Here is a 20,383-nt window from a genome sequence, read left to right on the forward strand (position 1 = left end):
GTTTTTTAGTCTGCTATTCTGTATTATCTGCTTTTCTTAACTTTTGTTTACAAACTGATTTTGGACTGAACTCGAGTAACAGTGGCTCAACTCACAGTAACCCACTTCCTGTTTAGATATTTTTTATTTAAATAAGCCTTCATATTTTTGACCTCTGACTAGTTGTAATTGCAGTGTCATTTAGCACCGTAGAAATCAGTTGCATATTTAACACCTCACATTTCATTCACTTTTGCCTTCATTATGAAACTAATTGGGTACTTCAGCAAATGCTAAAAGTCCAAGATACACAGAAATAAATAAATAATTTGTGGTTAGTTTCTAAGCTCACACCAATATGTCCCTGTCCAGTCTAGTCCAGTGTTGATGTATGTTGTTTATTCTATTCCTTCGCTTTGCAGTTAAGTTTTTTCTCTCCTGCGTGTGTGTGCGTGTGTGTGTGTGTGTGTGTGTGTGTGTGTGTGCACGTGTGCGTGTGTGTAAAATGAATGTGGCATCCACTGTAATGCGCTTTGAAAGGAAAAGTGCTTGGTTAAGGCAGTCCATTTAACATTGACAATACACTGACAGAAACCCCTGGGATGCTGTGTTTGCTGCTACAGCAAAAGTTGATGGCTGAAGCCACAGAACATGGTGTCTGTATCAAGATTGCAGTATTTAAATTAAGTCAAATTGCTACAACTTGTTTTTGCTCATTGATACAAGTGGAAAATGCAGATGGCTCAATTTTCTGTGATGTAAAGTTAGGATTTGTCCAGTGAAAGTGGGATGTAAGGGTTCCATAGCCAGATCAGTAGTCACATTATTTTCCTTAAACAGAGTTAAAGGAAGACTGTAAAATAAATGTGGGAGTAAAACAGTTGCAAGGAAAAACTCCCCTTTAGTATGGAAGAAACCTGGATCAAGACCTGGCTCATAAGGCGGGGCCCTCCTGCCGAAAGCCAGCTGGGCAGAGCAGGAAAAGAAAGATCAGAAAGAGAGAATGAAGAACACAGAGAGGAGGTTGGTGGACTACAGAGACGACTGTATAAACAGACACTGAGGTGGTCAGACGGCATGACCGCAGGGCAGCATGCAGCTCCTGAGGCTCTGGCCTGTAAAAAGGCACAGAAGAGAAAAGGAGGGGGCAGACCAGCACAAAAACTAAAAGGACAATGGAGAACAATTATCGTGAGGAGGTACATGTATTTTGAATCAATATCTGAGGGTTGATCTGAAGAAAGGAAAGAGGACAGAAGGAGGGGTGAGGGGCACAGCTCAGTGGATCATGTTGGTGTCCCCCTGCAGCGTAGCTCTATCAGCATATCTAGGATGAAGCTATGTTTAAGACGAGCTGATACTAGTCTTGTCCTGCAGCTGAAGCTGTGACTACTGGCTCTAACACACTAGAGGTTACCCTAACTAGAGGCTTTATTAAACAGAAACCTTTTAGGTTTGGTTTTAAAGGTGGAGGTGGTGTCAGCCTCCTTAACCCAGATTGGAAGTTGGTTCCATAGTAATGGTGCCTGATAGCAGAACACCCGCCTTCCAAATCTACATTTGGAAACTCTAGGAACTACGAGTAAACCTGCACTCTGAGAACGGAGAGCTCTATTAGGAACATACTGTGAGATACTATCAGGTCTTGCAAATATTGTGGCGCTAGGCCGTTTGGGACTTTATACGCGACTAATAACATCCAGGGAGATGAGTTTATTTAAGGAATTGGGAGTGAAATTTGAATTTCTTTGTCTGGGACCAGTGCTAGTGGAGTATGAATGAGTTGAGGAGCAGGGAGCGGGGTGCAGGGTTTACGACCCAGTCTGGTGACGAACCTCCCTGGCCCTGCCTCCTCTTCCCTGCTCTTTCAGGTGACCGTGCTAATATTGGTAGCCATTTATGTAGGTTAGGTAATAGGAAGAGGAAGTTTATTAATGGAAGTGGGAGTGACTTATTTGAATTTCTTTGTCTTGGGCCATGCTGGTAAGTTATTGCTTCACGTAGGTGTTGGGGAAGGTAGTATCAGCCCTGTCACTACCTGCAACTTGCATGAATGGAGCCTGGGGTTCTTGAAGGTGGCAGTGCTGGTTTGGCTCTGGCAGCCATTTTGTAGTTAATGGAGGATGTTGTGGTATTTGTTGTTGTTTTTTTTTTGTTTAGGTAAGGGGGGTTGTTGTGTTGGTGGCGAGCAGGGAGACCTAGCATTCGGGGAGTGACTTTGGGATGCCACAGATTACTGTTCAGCCTTCTGGAGGTGTTGTGGGACCAACTAAAGGAAACCCAGCAAAAGGCAGTTCCCACCTGAAAACCCCTTAGACTTGTCAGTTATCGCTGCTCAGTATAGTCCAGTTGTGCCAAGGGCTTTACTGAGTTCTAACTCCCTTGTAGCGCAAACTATTTGTATTTATTTAATCTGTTTTATATTCCAAGAACTTAAGCTCACCTGAAGCTCCCTCCCTGCAGTAATTCAGATTAGGACTGTTGAGGCGCCATGTGTCAGTCAGCCAAATCACATAGTTACAGTTTTCACCCTGGACTTTTTGGGTACTGTATTCTATGTTTTAGCAGCAGTGAGTCAAGCGTAATAACAGTAATATGAAGTTGTTTTAGCAGGGTCTACATAACCTTGGCCTCCTGCTTTCAACAAAACCCTCACTTTTAAGTGCATGCAGACAAACACAGCACTGCCTGTGTTGTTACATTTGGTCCACCAAGGAAAGAGCTGAGGCAGATATAAATGTCAGTGCTTTGTTTACCTGATGATCAGTATTTTTATGCATTTTTTTAATATGGATTTTCATCACCTTGTACAAGAACATGCCATTTTATTACAAGGACTTTCTGAGTACATTTCTGAATGCACCAAATGCTGTTGACTTTTCTAAATCCCTTCTGGTTTCCCAAATTGTGTTGTTATAATTTAAACTAGCATAAATCTCCAACTGACAAGTCACTTGTCAGTTGAAAGGGGGGAGAGTTTGGAGTGATGGCAAGCAGAGGCATGTAAGGAAAAGACAGTGGTGGATTTTAAACATTTTTCGGCCTTGAAACCTTGACACATACCTCTTTTCTGTCATTTGTATGCCCATGCGTGGTTTTCTCCTTGTCCTTTCTGAGATGTTCTCTGTCAGACTCAATTTTCAAAGCCTGACTACTGAGTATGGCTGTGGAATAAGAGATGTCGCATAATATTCTAATACCGTAGTCTCTATCAGAATAACAGAAATACCATACGTTTTTTCTTTAATTCCAAATGAAATGCCAATCAACAATTTATTTTATTTTAGTTTTGGTTTAATCACTAATGTTTGGATAACAAATCATAAGAAAGCTACACAGAAATATTTTCTTATGTTATGTTTCTTATGTTTTCTTATGTTTAAAAAAGTATTGCATGGAAATATTAGTCATTCTAAAGGTCTCCCCACAGCATATTATTTATTTAATTACTATTAATCTGTTTATTTTAATAGCCTTTCTGTTGTGGATTTTCAGGTGTGTCTTGGGATCATTATTAATGAACCTAGTTTCAGCCAACCTTTGTCTATCGGCCACTTGGTCTCAGATTTGACTCAAATACTTTGGTTTACAGATGAGTTCATGGTCAACTAGATGAGAACGAGGTGAACGAGGCTTTTGCCAAACATAGTACTGTGTATGATGATTAATTTTCACTTCCGTTTTGTTTGTCCAAAATACATTGTTCTGTAAGTCTTGTGGTGTGAGATTTGACTTTGCAAGCCTAATTTCTGCTGACATATTCTCTTCAGTGAAAAGAGGATTTTTTTTCTGGCAACCCTTCTTGTTTTTGCTCTTCAGTTTCTCATCAAATTACTTGTCTTTTTTTCCTCATACAAATCATAATCCTAGGCTTTTAAACAAATGTTGATCATTTGACATTACATTGATCCAAATCCATTCATCACATTGCAAGCCTTCATTTATCTGTTGCTTTATTGTAGTAATTAACTCTGTGTAAGTGCCCTTTTGCTTTTTTGTTCTATTTGCCTATAGTTCACTATTGGGACAGATGTGGCCATTCAAATTTGTTGTCTTTATCCTGTACTCCGTGTGCTGAGATTGAGGAAAAGTGTGTTGCAAATATCAACTTCAATTGTTTGTTTATTTGTTTGTTTTTAGCTTAATACTGTCATTAGCCCCATAGATTCCCTCACAAAAAGAAATTAGCATGTTTTTTATTTGCTTCATTTCAGTGTGCTCTTTGAAAGTCACATTGAAAAACCTGCATGGGTGCAACCTGATTGTTTGATATCTGCAGCTCTGTTTGAGTTATTGGCACATTTTCCTGTGAATCTCAGAGTTTCACAGATATACAATCACTTGACTAAAAGTGCATGTCTTGACAATGTTGTTTTTTTCCCCCTCTCTCTCTCTATCTTTTTTCTCTGTAATTTTAGAAACATGACCTTCTGCACTAATCTTTCCTCTCATTATCACAAGTAGACAGGTGCATTTGCTAATTGTACTAATAGCTTCTGCCAGATGATAATTGGATTGAATTAGTTTTGTGATTAAGGACATCATTAATAATTTAATCGGTACTTGAAAAACACACAATATATTGTTTAGTTTGCAATGATCAGTATGTAAGGCGAGGCAAGTTTATTTGTAAATCTCAATTCTACAACAAGGTGATTCAAAGTGCTTTACAATGATTTTAAAGCATCACATAAATAATAAGCATGATTTGAAATTAAAACAAAAAGTCAGAAAAAGAAAAATCAGTAGTTAAAATATGATCAAGTTTTGCAACTCAAGCTTAAAAGTAACAGCAGTGCAGATTTGGAGCTTTATTCAAAAGCAGCTTAGGAACAGGTGTGGTTTCAACCTGGATTTAAATAAACTGAGAGTTTCAGCTGATCTGAGGCTTTCTGGGAGTTTGTTCCAAAAATGTGGAGCATGGAAACTGAATGCAGCTCTTTCATGTCTGCTTCTGACTCTGGGAATTGATAGTAAAAAACTGAATCCACATGACCTGAGGGGTCTGGAAGGGTTCATAATGGGTCGAAAGGTGACTGATATACTTTGTTCCTAAACCACTCAGAGCTTTATAGGCCATCAGAACTTTAAAATCTATCTAGACAGGCAGCCCGTGTAAAAGACCTCAGAGCTGGACTGATGTGGTCCACTTTTTTGGTCTTAGTGAGGACTCGAGCAACAGGGTTCTCAATGAGCTACAGTTGTCTAACAGATTTCTTTTTTTAGGTAGATCTGTAAAGATGCTGTTACAATTACCAAGTTACTAAAATGAATGTGTAACCTAGTTTTTTTCAGGTCCTGTTGAGTAATCAGATCTTCTATCCTTGATATATTCTTAAGGTGATAGTAGGCTGACTTTGTTATTGCCTTAATGTTTTTGTTCCACATTTAGGTCTGAGTCCATCACTAACCTCTGGCCTGGTTGATGGTATTTAGGTGTATAGATTGGAGCTCTGGGTCGACCTGTGATCGTTTCTCTTTGGCTCCAAAGGCAATTACCCCAATTTTGTTTTTGTTTAGCTGGGGAAAGTTGTGGCACATCAAGTCTTTAATCTTCTCAAAAAATGACCAGGAGTGTGTACAGGGCTTCAGGCCTGACATTGTAATATATATATATACAGTGGGGCAAAACAGTATTTAGTCAGACAGACACCAGTTGTGCAAGTTCTCCCAAGTCTCTCTTAAAAAGATAACAAAGGCCTGTAATTTTCCTCACAGGTGTATCTCAACTATGATAGACAAAATCGAAAAAAAAAAATCCAGAAAATCACATTGTCTGATTTTTAAAGAATGCATTTTGCAAATTATAGTGGAAAATAAGTATTTGGTCAATAAAAAAAGTTCACCTCAATACTTTGTTATATACCCTTTGTTGGCAATGACAGACGTCAAACGTTTGCTGTAAGTCTCACAAGGTTTTCACACACTGTTGCTGGTATTTTGGCCCATTCCTCCATGCAGATCTCCTCTAGAGCAGTAATGTTTTGGGGCTGTCGCTGGGCAACACAGACTTTCAACACCCTCCAAAGATTTTCTATGGGGTTGAGATCTGGAGACTGGCTAGGCCACTCCAGGACTTTGAAATGTTTCTTACACCCCACCCTGTCTGGTGAAAAGATGCGGCCTGCTCACTCCTCAGGTTAAGGAGGAGACCTGAGCTCAGTGCAGGGCCCTCCCGGGGTTGGTAGAGGATGGCAATGCACAGGACTGTCAGTAGGTAGGAGCACGGGGTGGTAAAAATGGGAAAAAAACCGGGATAAAAATATTTAAAAAAAAAAAGAAATGTTTCTTACAAAGCCACTCCTTCGTTGCCCGGGCGGTGTGTTTGGATCATTGTCATGCTGAAGGACCCAGCCACGTTTCATCTTCAATGGTGATGGAAGGAGGTTTTCACTCAAAATCTCACGATACACGGCCCCATTCATTCTTTCCCTTACACGGATCAGTCGTCCTGGTCCTTTTGCAGAAAAACATCCCCAAATCATGATGTTTCCATCCCCAAGACCTTTGTTACTTTGGTCCCAGCTCTCTGCAGGTCATTCATTAGGTCGCCCCGTGTGGTTCTGGAATTTGTATTCACCGTTCTTGTGATCATTTTTACCCCACGGGGTAAGATCTTGCGTGGAGCCCCAGATCCAGGGAGATTATCAGGGGTCTTGTATGTCTTCCATTTTCTAATAATTGCTCCCACGGTTGATTTCTTCACACCAAGCTGCTTACTTATTGCAGATTCAGTCTTCACAGCCTGGTGCAGGTCTACAATCCTTTGACAGCTCTTTGGTCTTGACCATAGTGTAGTTTGGAGTGTGACTGTTTGAGGTTGTGGACAGGTGTCTCTTATACTGATAACCAGTTAAAACAGGTGCCATTAATACAGGTAACGAGTGGAGGACAGAGGAGCCTCTTAAAGAAGAAGTTACAGGTCTGTGAAAGTCAGAAATCCTGCTTGTTTGTAGGTGACCAAATACTTATTTTACTGAGGAATTTACCAATTCATTCAGTAAAAATCCTACAATGTGATTTCCTGGATTCTTTCCCCCCATTCTGTCTCTCATAGTTGAAGTGTAGCTATGATGAAAATTACAGGCGTCTCATCTTTTTAAGTGGGAGAACTTGAACAATTGGTGTTCGACTAAATACTTTTTTACCCCACTGTATGCGGGTCATCTGCATAGCTACGGTAGTTTATTTTGTTATTCTTTTATAATCTGTGCAAGTGGGAGCATGTCAATGTTCAACAGAAGAGTTCCCAGGATGGACTTTTGAGGAACTCCACATGTAATACTTGTCAGCTCAGATGTAAAGTTACCTATTGACACAAAGTACTTCTGTTGTCTAAGTATGTTTTTAACCAGTCCGGAAACTACGGCCCAGTTCTCCAGTCATTTAAGTAAAATATTGTGGTCAACTGTATCAAATGCAACACTGAGATCCAGCAAAACTAAGACATTTTTCCACCGTCTGTATTCAAGCATATGTTAAACACTTTGGTCAGAGCAGTCTCACAACTGAGGTGCTGTATAAAATCTGACTGGAAGTTATCATAGCAGTTATTTTGTGTTAAGTAATTAAGCTGTTGAAAAACTTTTTTTTTTTAATGATCTTACTCAAAAATGGGTTGTATTAATGGGAGAAAAAAAAACAATCATTTGTTGTGCTATAATTTTATTTATCCTCTAATTACAGGTTCCCAGGCCTTAACTTAAACTTATAACTAATTTATTCAAGTTTTCAGAATGCTGTGTAGAAGATGACTTTTACCTGTTGATATGTTTGCTGGCCACCTTTGGTACGTTTCATCCAGACTTTCTCTATTAACCTGAGGAAGTAATCTTGTTCTTTATTTTTGTTTTTTCTTTTCATCACTTGAGGACTCGCTTGAGTCATCGGTTTCTCATTCTAAACAGGATCGATTCAAAAATTCTTAACACTTAAGGATTGAAAAAGAGAGAAATACAAAGATTATGGTGCATTAATATGTCTGTGGGTGTATACATTGTCTAGCTTGAAACTCCGAAACAATGATTGTCCATAATAATGTTTTGTTTGTTTGTTTTTTGAATTTTTTATTTGTTGATCAAATGATTAGCCACAGCAGTGGATTCATGAATTTCTAAACTTAAATTTTTCACAAACCCAAATTAAATAAATTTGTCATGTATAATGCTAGTATTGTATTTTTTATAACTGTCTGGTGAAAAATGCAGATTGAATTAGACTTTTAATTGGCAAAACTGTTAAGCATTTTACCCTCTTGTGATCTTAAGAGACTCTAAAGGTGATCAGTGCTTAGTGAGGTCAGATTTTGGTATTTGATGTTGAATTTCAAATGCAAGTGTACAGTACCCATGATGTGATGACTGAAACACTAACTGCTTCTCCTTTTTCATTTTCCAGTTTATTGGTGGATTTATTCTGGCCATTGGCATCTATGCTGAGGTGGAGAGGCAACGCTACAAGACACTAGACGGAGTGTTTTTGGCCCCAGCCGTAATCCTGATCCTTCTGGGAGTGGTTATGTTCATCGTTTCTCTCATTGGAGTCTTGGCATCGCTGAGGGATAATCTAACTCTGTTAAAAGTGGTGAGTGCTGGCCCAAAAGCCAAATGAATAATCTTTGAGGTTCAGTCTGTAGATTTCAGTTCATGGTAGTTGTTAATTTGTTTTTGTTTTTTTATAATTGAGAAAGAATGCACAATTCTTCCTTTTCTGTTTTCATATTGCAGAAGTTGAATATTACATAAATTCATTATGAGCAAGAATATTATGACTATGTAACAACTGTTTTTAATGTAAAAAAAATGGTGCATGTTTATATTTATGTATTTACAAACAGGAAATACAAGTCATATGAGGAAGAAAAGGTGGTAACAATTTCACCACGCTGTTATACAGTATATTCTCATAGCAAGTGGTTGTGCTGCTAAGTGAAGGTTTAAAGTACTACATAGTCGACCTTTAAGCTGGGCATAGTGATTTATGCGTGAATGCTTCTTTCTTAGATGGCACTGGCTTAGTGCACGATGCTGTAAAACCTTCTTAAGGTGTTGGAGCACCTTCCAGTTCATGCCAACTTATTCAAGACCTAAGTTATGTTTTTTTTACAATACAATGTCTTCACCAATGACTCATTGTAGGTGTAGAAGTTGCTTGACATTTGTGTCAACGATGGGCGAATGTAAACTTCCAATCAAAACTTTGTTTCATTTGTGATGTATAAAAATATATATTTCATCTTTACCTTTTGAGTAAACGTCAGTAGTCGGTGGGTGAAATGGTCAGTTGCACATGGGTAAGAATATGTGCCATGAAATGAAGTTTCTAAGAATGCATTTATGTTGATTCATTAATAGTGTATTGAATAATGATAATTTATTTTGTTTGGGGAAATTGATCAAATATGTATGTTAGTGCTTTCATTACTTGACGTGATAATGCTACCTCTGTATTATGAAAATAATAGATTTCAGATGTTTATTGAGGTCCTGAATATTTACAGGGTTATGGTGACTAAACTAGCAGGGCAAGGAAATTTGATCCCGTGTGTCTCTGTAAAGAAATGGTGGGCATCTAGTTTATATGCTACTCAACAGATTGAGGTTGGTTATTAAAAATCTAGGTTTACTTGTGCCTAAATGGCAACAGTTTATTGGTAGCTGTACCACTAAGAAAGGGTATTGTTGTACTAAATATTTGCATTTAAATTGTATAACTGCACTACCCGTTCACAGTTCATGTACACCCTGGCGTTCTGCTTGTTCCTGGAGCTGCTCGGAGGAATCTTGGCACTTGTGTTTCGCAACCAGGTGAGTAGCCCGAGACGTTGACAAACAGCCGGACTGTTTGAAATGTTCCTAAATCAGCAGCAATGAGGAAACATCGGAGTGCAAGTTTCTCATACAGGAGGAAACAAGATAATGAGCAGAGTTTATACACACAAAGTTACACTGACATGCTGTTTATCAGAGATACAGATCACACTAAGCAAGAAAAATGATGCTGAACTATACTGTTTAGTTTGATTTCTTGAGCGTCTTTAACAAGAACAAATAAGACAAGACAGTAGTAATGATTCCGTAATGATTTTTAGGCATCAGCATGTCTTTCTTTCCCTGACCTATGCATTATTTTGCACTTTCAATGCTCTTCTCTCTTTCAGTTTATCCACCTGTGTTGCATACAGTATACTTGTTGAGCTTTAGATCTGATCAGCTGTCCTCCAGATAATCATGCAAAGGCTCTGTTGTTTGCATGCAGCCATCGCTTACAGAAGCGATGTTGCTTTCATAAATTAGTTTATGAAACTTAAAAAGGAATTTTTTTCCCAAGTAATTTTTTTTTCTATAAAGAAAAAAAACAATGAGTAATCATTTGGTATGAACAACACAGTTAATTTGGTATTTGATTGTTGAAATTATTGACATCTAGAACAATTTTCAATGATTTACTGCAGATGTGTAATTGCAAATGCAGCGCTTACTCCAATTTAAATGCAACCAGCCCAGGGGTCTAAACCAACGCAGCTGAATGAATCCAGCACAACTTGAATATTTTGTTGTTGTGCTGTTTCACAGACAATTCTATCAACCACATGGCTGTGAATGTATCTGTAAAAAGAAAAGCTGATACAATGCAATCTGGTGCAATAGGTTTTACTGATTAATCATTGACGTTGAAATAAAAAACAACTCCATGAGACGTGTGGTTTTTTTGCCTTTAAGATGGTGATGATGACATGAGCCTATAGCCTCCATTTGCCTCTGTTTGTGAACTTTAAATGTTAAACTGCTCCGCAGATATAGATTGCTCTGAAGACCTGATATGTTCAAGAAGGATAGACAAGAAATTAAATCAGATATTCAGCAGCTCTGCTCCTAAGCTCTCTGCTCACAAGGGCTGTTGTCTCAGTTTGTCCATCGTTATCAGTCTGGAGAGACATGGAGTGATAAGAGAGCAAAATAGCAGCTATAGCAGATGCACAGGAACTTGGAAATCTTCCTGGGATATTCCAGAGGGGCCTCATGTGAAATGTCCATGTTCTCTGGGCACCTATTGCAGTGATTACCCTGCCAGCTACAGTTCAGTAAGCTTGATTAATTAATGTCTGCATGTGGTAGAAAATACACAGGGCTTTTATTTCAAGCAAATGTTTTGCATCCTAGTGCAGGTTGCTGCGTCATAGTTTTTTCAGCTGACAAACATGTTGCTTTCCTCTCTCCATTTGACATGATGAATATGTTCATATACATATTGTATTAATATTAACAGAAAAAAGTAATATATAGGCCTTATTTTCCACTTTTGACATGCTGTAAATAAAACACAATTTCAATTGGTTATTTTTTTCCACCATGTGTCCTCTGTGTTTCATTCAGAGGTCGTTGTAATATTTCCAGCTGTGAAAACGCCTCGGCATCACAGAAAATCCTGTGGTAAAGTGTATGTGAGAGGCAACTGTGAAAAAAGTCTGTTAGCACCGTCTCCAAAAAAACATACCCCATGTTAGTGTGTGTGGGGAGGGGAATTTGTATTTGTATTTGCATTTCCAATTACAGATTATTTGACCAATGTATGTTAAACAAAGACAAAGATTTGGAAAACAAATAAGCCATGCCACTAAGGAAAGGCTGGAAAAAAAAACTTTCAATGAAAGGTCTTTGCTCTAGCTTTAAATTCAAAACGAGTAACTTTCAGTGACACACCCACCTCCCACCCACCCCCCACACACAGAGAAGAGAGACAGATGTCAGCAGTCATAGTATAACATTTTAAAATTCCATTTCGGTGAATCAGTCCACTTGACTAAAAGGAGCATTTCCTCTCAACAGCTGTCGCTGGATCAGCTGCGCCAACTAAACTGAACAAATGCAGTAACATAACCTTCTCCACTTTATTTACAAGCACTTACAGCCCCCTCCTCACTCTCTTACAGACGGTAGAATTACTGAACAAGAACATCCGGAAAGGTATCGTGAACTACTATGATGACCTGGACTTTAAAAACATCATGGACTTTGTTCAGAAAAAGGTATGGTCATGTGACAGCTTTTTTTTTCTCAAGCATTTCCTCAAGATGCTGTTTTTATATGTTACAAGACATACTGTAAGCAGAATCAGCCATCAGTGCTATGATTTCTGCTTTGACTGCTTACAGTCTCAGAAAGGCAAAGGTCATACAGCCTGTGCTGCATGAAATATGTTAAGGACCAATCCTTACTATTTGCTGAGTGGGGTTTTATAGCTTAATGCATGCAATGAGAGGAATTGTTGCAATGAGGAGCTTGCAAATTTGCTGTTTTGTGTTCTTGTTGTGACGATGACATGAAATGTTCTGTCTGTATCTGTTATGTCAAGAAATCACTGTTGAACTAAGGCCGAAAGCGGCATAAATTTACTTCTGCAATTTTTAGTTTAGAGGGTTCCTCCATAGGCAGGAAAGTTAGGCTGCTTTTGACACTGTTCAAGATTACTTTTATTTTGATCCCTTGATCCCTTTGATCCCCATAATCTTGTTTTCTCTTCAGTCACTACTTTCTTGGGTCTTAGTCGCTATGAGCTGGTTTTATTGATGTTGATGTGTGACATGGTGCCGTAAAGCCCTGTAGAGTTGTCACAGGGGAAGAGCGGGACAGGAGTCCAAAGTTACTTTTTTTCGTTTACTGATAGTAGGGAGCAGTAAAAAAGATGTTATCAAATATTACTTCAAAAGAAACTGAAACTGATATTATAACAAGAACATTTCCTTTGTGCTGCTGTGAAATACCTGTAATTTTAAAAACTGAATAATGTTCTGAAACGTGTAATAATGCACAGCATTTCTGAGTAATAGCTATTTTACAATTACAAGACAGAGTCTGTCTTAACTGGTCGGGGGTCTGAGAGGACAAGAAGGAGAAATCAACAAACACTGAAAGATTAGCCTCGGGTGTCTGCCAATAAGACAATGATAGAAAACAATGATGCTGTTGCTGACGACTTGTATACAAGCAGAACAGAAAACCGAGTTAGGAAATACCTGTTGTATCACAGTTTTGATGCAATATAACAGGTATTAATCATAACGTACAGTACACTCCTAAATAGAATACACCTGTAGACTGAAACTGAAACAAGCTGTCTTAATCAGTGACATGTGTTTCAGAAAACAGGTTTCTTTCGTGTGTGTGTGTGTGTGTGTGTGTGTGTGTGTGTGTGTGTGTGTGTGTGTGTGTGTGTGTGTGTGTGTGTGTGTGTGTGTGTGTGTGTGTGTGTGTGTGTGTGTGTGTGTGTGTGTGTGTGTGTGTGTGTGTGTGTGTGTGTGTGTGTGTGTGTGTGTGAACTCTGAGAGCAGGTGCACAGCTTTGAACAGTTCAATTAAAATCCTTCCACCTTCAAAGTGGTCAGATTTTAGATGCCAGAAGGAGAAAAATATAAACCACCGTGTTACATGTGTAGACAAGCGTAACAATAAACATTTTTAATAAATTATCTTACATATATCTTTTTCATCTACTGTCATGTTTTAAGGATGGAGATCAAGTAGAAAAAAATGCAAAACATGTTTGTCTTCTACATTTATGATAAAACTAGAGTGAAGCCTGAATTTGATGACTGGGAGCATTACTGGCTCATGTTTCCAGGCCACTTACAAGAAGCTTTATAAAACCACTTTGGCACATTCCTCTTATGTTGTAAGACTTAAGGCAGTAAGTTTCTCTTTGTTTTGATAGGCTCACAGCTCTAAAAGTGCTGTTTTGGCCATAGATGGCATTTAAAAGAACTAGTTGTATTTTAAATAAAAATGACCTTACAATGAATGCAAAAATGTTATTCCATATTAGGAAGGATGTTTACATTATTACAATACTTTTTGTTTATCCCTGTGGAAAATAAAATGGATTTCCTTTTTTTTGTCATTTCTTCCTCTCAAAGGTCTGCACAGCTTTGCTGAACCATTTGTTATATTCAGAAACAGTTATATTTTGTTATCAGAATAGATACAAGAGTGCCATTTTCATCACCACTGTGGTAAAAACAGTTCTGTTTGAAAACCATTTGGGAGAATATGAACGCTTCTTTTGTATTTTTTCCCTCCCTTGTCTTTGCAAAGCTGCCTGCTGGCTCCAACACTTTGCAGTAGAAGAGAATGAAGAGTAATCCTTAAGGATTGTGAAAACACAATCAGAAGAGCTTGTGGGTATTGAGTGTTTATCTGGACTTTTGTGTCAGTGCAGTTGTTTGTGTTTCTTGGATAAACTGTGTTAATCTTTTTTGGAGACTTTCAAAAAAGGATGAACTTTAATCTTCTTTAGAAAAGACAGAATAGTTTTATATTGATAAAGAATGTTCAATGTAGCTAATTTCTGTGCTTTTCACTTGTGGTTCTAGCCTGATAGATCAGACCCACATCTAGAAAGATGGTCTGAATACAATCCTTAGCCCCCCCCCCATCCAACGGTTGCTTTGCCAACTGCCTTTGTACGCAGATGGTTAGTGCTGCGACCAATCCGGGCAATGAAAAAAGTGACTTATTCAGAGCCATGGAAACTAATCTACGGGAGTGTGTCGTTTAGAAGGGTAAATTAAACTTTTGCCATAACTTATCAACGAAACAGAAGTGCTTCTACCTTCTAAAGGAATGATTTGAGTGCTGTCTTCTGTTCGGCTTTCAAAGAAAGTCCAAATCTTTAACTGTTGATGCAAAAGCTGATTCAAACAGCAGTTAATCCTCAGCTGCAGCCATCTACAGTGTTTACATCGAGATGATGTCGCCACTCTGTCGTCATTGTGTTAAGCCCGCCCAGAGAGGGATATATATTGTTTTTCGGCACTACCTTGTTCTCTATAGCTGATATAACATGAATTACTCCTATGTGGGATCAATAAAGTTCTTATTTTATATATTTTATTTTATTGAGAAAATTAAATATTATATTTGGTGCCTAACTGTTTCACAAGTATATTAGTGCTTGTGTGAATGAATAAATGAGACATAAAACGTAAATTTCTTTGTAGAAAGGCACTTTGTGAAAATAAGTCTATTTACTTGTATTAGTTTACAGCGCAGTCTTGCCACATATATGGCGGCGACGTCAGTAGGCGATGAATGTGCTGATTGGCTCTCCAGAAATGCTTTGAAACCCGTGCCAAAGATCGCTGATTGGCTCTTATTATTGGCACATCAAAACAGTGCCATAATTCGCTATAATTCAAAGTTTGTAGCTTTTGTAAAAAAAGTTTGTAGCTTTGTATATCCAATGTTGCACCCAGACAAATTAATTCCACAGCTACAAATATTTTTTGCACACGCACAAAATATTTTTTGCAAGTACAAATATTTTTTGCAAGTACAAATATTTTTTGCACACGCACAAAATATTTCTACAAGTACAAATATTTTTTGCAAGTACAAATATTTTTTGCACACGCACAAAATATTTCTACAAGTACAAATATTTTTTGCAAGTACAAATATTTTTTGCACACGCACAAAATATTTCTACAAGTACAAAGTTTATTTACAGATACAAAATATTTATGTCTTTAATTTGTGCCCATTTGCAACGGGGCACCCTGCAGTAAAAGGAAAAAGCTTCAAAAGCACTCTTCAGAAAACATGAATCTAACGTCACAGAGGCTTTGTCCAGATCTTTCTATACAGTCTGTTTGGACTGCCAAGCGTTTCCCCCTGTTTACTGACATTTTTCTAATTAGTCTTACCTGTCTTGTCAGTTGTTTTGTCTGTATTAAATCTTAGTTTTCTTGGATTTCACCAAGACCAGGATACAGATGCAGGGACCTTGTGTTGTGGTGGGACTATGTTCTGGTGAACCGCGCAAGCGAATGTGCAAGAATGGCAAGTTACGAGTTTTTGCAGATTACTTAAATGAGTGTTCGAGATAATAATTCTCATTTTGACTAAAGATTTTGGTAATAACCCTACATAATTTCATTTGCTGCATGGATTTATTTATGTCTACAAAAAAAACCTAATTTAATTTCTTTATAGCCATAAATAAAATAAAAAAATTGGTATTCCTCAGTTGTATCAGGTATTGATCTGCACATATCTTTCACTCGGGATGTCAATGCTCTACTCGTTTACGATCGTCAAACTCTCTTGGATCTTCGACTTTCTGTCAGAGTGAAATTTGATCACTTTGTCCTTGGTTTTGCCATAAATCCCTGATTAGCTTTACTGCACTCCGGTTCCAAGAAGACTTTTATGATACTTCCTATGGAAGTACCATCTATATTTAATATTAATGTTGTTCTGAATGCTCCTCATACTAGTTTTATTAAGTCTTTCCCTGAAGCATGTGAGAAAATTCTAAACATTTTTGTGGACAAGGTGACTAATTTCAGGGTTCATATAGCACCTCCTGCTTTTGACCCTTCCTTCTGTGTTCCCTGCACTGCTGCTTTTGACCATCTTACTCTTGTGATATTGTTAGTCATTTGAAGCCCTGAGTTTCCCCCATTGGTGCTTTCCTACCAATCCCAGGTTTTTTCTGTTTTCAGGCCATCTGTTCTTGCTCATTTAACAGCTGCCTATCCTCAGGTGTTTTTAAAATGTTTAAACATGCAACAGACCACTGATCAAAAAACCTGGCCAGGATCCCTCTGTAGGCTATTAGATCCAAGTTTTTTTTCTTTCCTCAAACATTTTTGGAAAAAAATGATTACACTCTTTGGAAAGCCTTTTTCAAAGAAAATTATGTCCTTGGGGGTTTTCAGTTTCCTCATAGCACTGGATCTGGGCTACTGAGGGTTTGTAATTACACCCTCCATGCTACACTTTCCAATCACTATGTGATCCTAGTTCTTTTAGACTTAATAGCTGTCTTCTATACAACAGATCATAAAATTTGGATATCTCATTTAGAGCGTTATGTAGCCATTTGTGACACAGCTCAGAAGTAGTTATTGTTGTACTGGGCTCAGAGCAGACAAAAAGTTGGGGGAAAGTCAAATGACAATGATCATTCATTCAGTGGATCATAGAAACACCTGGAAAAACCACCTCCTGGAAGTGTAAAAAGGTTTTTGTGATATTCGGGATTGTTTTTTTTCGAATTAGTAATTTCCATTACAGGATTTCTTTTCTGATATTTTGGTTTTGCACAACTCTAGGGGTAGTGGAAAAGCAACTATTGTCATTTGGGGTACTGCAAGGCTTTATACTTGGGCCTCTACTACAGTAGTGAACATTTGAAGTCAATCACACAAAAATACACCGATATGTTATGAAATCATTTTGAACAATATACCGGTATGATGTTGTCTTATGACAACTTTTGATTAAATGTTTGGATCCACTTCAAATGTTAACTATTGTATTTTCTCTGTATCTGCTGCCCCTCAGTTTAATTCTTAGAAAGCACCAAATTACTTTGCATTGTTTTGCAGATGATACTCAGGTTTATGTGCATCCTGCAGAAAGATGCCTACTTCATACAAACTTTGTGTCTTGAGGAACTAAAAGCTCATATGGGTCTGATCATACTTTTCATTCATTTTAGTGTAATGTATTTTGATCAATTTGTTTACCACTTTGGTCAGTGGTTGCCAATTTTAAAGGGTTTGATGAATAAAGTTGATTCTCATTAGGACACATCTTATGGGTAAGGTGTACATTTAATTCAAACTGACCTTTTATATTTATAGGTGCCTCCCTATAATTTAATTTCACTAGCGATGCCCATCTGTGTTCAACACAGCAGAAGACAGGCAGTCCCGCAATTCATTCCATAATCAATAAATAAATCTGTAGCCATAGTATTGACTATTTATGGGACTATTTTTCAAGACACCATCATTTTTCCTTTCCTTTTTATTACAGCAAACTGTAGGAACTTCAGACACTGCTTCATAATAACCTTATAGCTCAAAAATAATCAATTTTTAATCTGAATTTAGTTTGCAGTCACAGTTTTATTATTATGTATGGCAGGAAGTATTGCAGATCTGCAAACGGCAAAGGCATTCAGACATTTTCTCAGAACTATACAATTATTTGACACAAAAGTGATCATGCATAACACAAGAGGTCTTAACCTAGCACATTTGATCAGAAATGCACTTGGGTGTCTCTAGGTCGGTATCACAGTCCACAACTGCTCACCTAAAGCGGGTGAACCTCTTTGGTCAAGAGACAGGTGCATACTTCAACAAAAATGGCCACTGTATACATATTATGTTTCCTGCCTGTTAAGAGTAGTTTCAAACAGAGCTGCTGCAACACTTTGCTAACCCTTGCTGTCTTGAAGCCTGCTCTGCTCTCAGAAAATATGATTGAGATATGTACTGCATAAGTAGGGACAAATAAATTGAAGTCAGTAGTACTACAGCTGATTATAGATGCTCTTCATTAATAATTTTTGGTTTAAAAGTTGTATCTTATCATACTTTTAGCTGTGCAATCATAACTTAAAAGTGCATTTTAACATTTCTTTTAAGGTGCCTTTAAAACTTGATAACATTGTGCAAACAATTAGAACGTACAGTAAAAGTCGAAAGTCTAAACATACAAGTAGCCAAACTGTAGTCAATGCCTTTGTTTCATGGTAACAATTATGCAAGAATTTAGCCCAAATCAGTTCACTTAATTTACAGCTTAATGGATGTAAAAACTTTCTTGAGTTCATATTTAATCATCCAACAGTCCTATTAATAATTAATGACATCTCTACTTGTACATAGAGGTACAGTAAGTAACTTTGTTGAACATGGACGTGCATCTCAGAAAAAAAAAACAGTCACTTCATCACTATGATATTGACCCTTTGCATCATCACTAATTTATGAGTTTGTTCTACACAGCAGTCCATCCATCAGATAGGAGGTGGGCTTAATACGGACCGGAACAATCCATCTGTCATGAGGTGTGATAATTTGGCCCGAGTGTATTGCTATAGATCCTTATCTTGACAAGAGCACATTTTTGCAAAAATGATAGATCCATTATCCCCATAAAAGCATCGCTTTCACTTTGGACACCAGAAACAAGATGGGGTTATGAATACAGTGACCTTTGGTTGGTCAGGCCTTTCTTCTTCAGAGACAGTGAATTAAGTGAGTAATATTTGTAGTTGTGTTATAATTTATCCAATCTGTAAATCATGTACATGTGGTGCAAATGTTTGCATATTTAATTACAAATAATCTTTTAAATCTGTTTTAATTGTAAAAATTTACATTGAGAAGTCAGATGTTGAACTAGTATGTTATGTGAGGAACTATGTGAGTAATTGGGAGTAATTAAAATACGTTTTTAGAGGAAAGAAGTATAAAAAGATGAATGTATGGCAGAACATAGAAGTGAGATGGGGAGACAGAACTGTTGCAGGGTTGTCTGCTGCAACATGAATTAGTAATTAAAGCATTTATTGCTTACTTTTCACATTAATAATGAAAACAAAAGAGTCTGTACACATAATGCAACTTTTTTTCCCCCCAGAGAAAAAAAAAACAGCCCACGTTTATTGGACAACTCTCCTTATTTTTATCCTTCTTATCTTGCTTTATTGTCTTTTCTTGCCCCAAAGCCTTTTACAATGTGTTAGTCTTCTGCAGACTATTAAAGTCAATGGTGCTGGTGCAGTCAAGTGATAATGGAGCAGCATCTTGCATTTGAAGAGTTGAAACAATTTTTTTGCCCTCAAATATAACCCTGTTGTTGCTCCCTTGTAATTGCTGTGGGACACCACTCAAATGTGGGGCAATTGACGGAAAGATGGATGCTAGTTTGTAAGTACACCCCCCCTTGAATGAATGAGCAATGTTGCTGTCAAAAGTGCACCAAATTAACTTCTAAAGGGCTAACTGATCCGTAATTGAATCCATCGTTTGTGGGAAACGGAAGAAACAGATTGTCGAAAAGAGGCGCACCTCGAATGTTAATGCGCAAATAAGAGAGTTGTAAATGAGTCCTTACAAAGTGGTTCCTCCAGTTTTGTGGTGAGCAGGAGCCCAACCTAATTTTCAACCTGTATCCCTGCAGTCAGGCTTCATGGCGTTGTATCGTAATGGATGCAGGGAACACAGGATGGTCAGAGCTCTGTGCAGAAATCTCCCCGTGCAGTTAGTCATTGATTCAACACACCTACAAGCAAACAGCAGGTCATCAATCAGTCGGGCAGTTGGCTTGAGAAGCAGGCACTTTTTCAGCAAATTATTGAAATCTAGGACAGGCAACTGGCTAAGCTTTTTTTCTCCCAATAATGGCCTTAATACGGTAGTTTCTTCATCGCTGAAGAACATGAAAGGCAAGTAGAGATTTTTTTTTTTTATGAATTTTTGACGCTAAGAGCTACACATAATTTTAGGATCCAATAAAACATTTCAATGAGAAGTGACAATGTTTTTGCATTTATTTACCTTGACTTTTGTTTCAATAAACAAGTCATCATTACACCCTGCCATC

General features: G+C 37.8%; 1 protein-coding gene across 1 annotated transcript in view; it reads left to right on the top strand.

Annotated features, from left to right (window-relative positions):
- The window catches only part of tspan15 (tetraspanin 15), a 28,846-nt gene that overhangs the window by 1,948 nt on the left and 6,515 nt on the right, over positions 1 to 20,383 (top strand). The window contains exons 2-4 of the mRNA XM_061744612.1: positions 8,377 to 8,562; positions 9,711 to 9,785; positions 11,912 to 12,007. Coding sequence (XP_061600596.1) covers positions 8,377 to 8,562; positions 9,711 to 9,785; positions 11,912 to 12,007 — 357 coding nt within the window. The remainder of the gene's footprint in view (positions 1 to 8,376; positions 8,563 to 9,710; positions 9,786 to 11,911; positions 12,008 to 20,383) is intronic.

Source organism: Cololabis saira, chromosome 2 (genome assembly GCF_033807715.1).
Source record: "Cololabis saira isolate AMF1-May2022 chromosome 2, fColSai1.1, whole genome shotgun sequence".
NCBI lineage: Eukaryota > Metazoa > Chordata > Actinopteri > Beloniformes > Belonidae > Cololabis > Cololabis saira.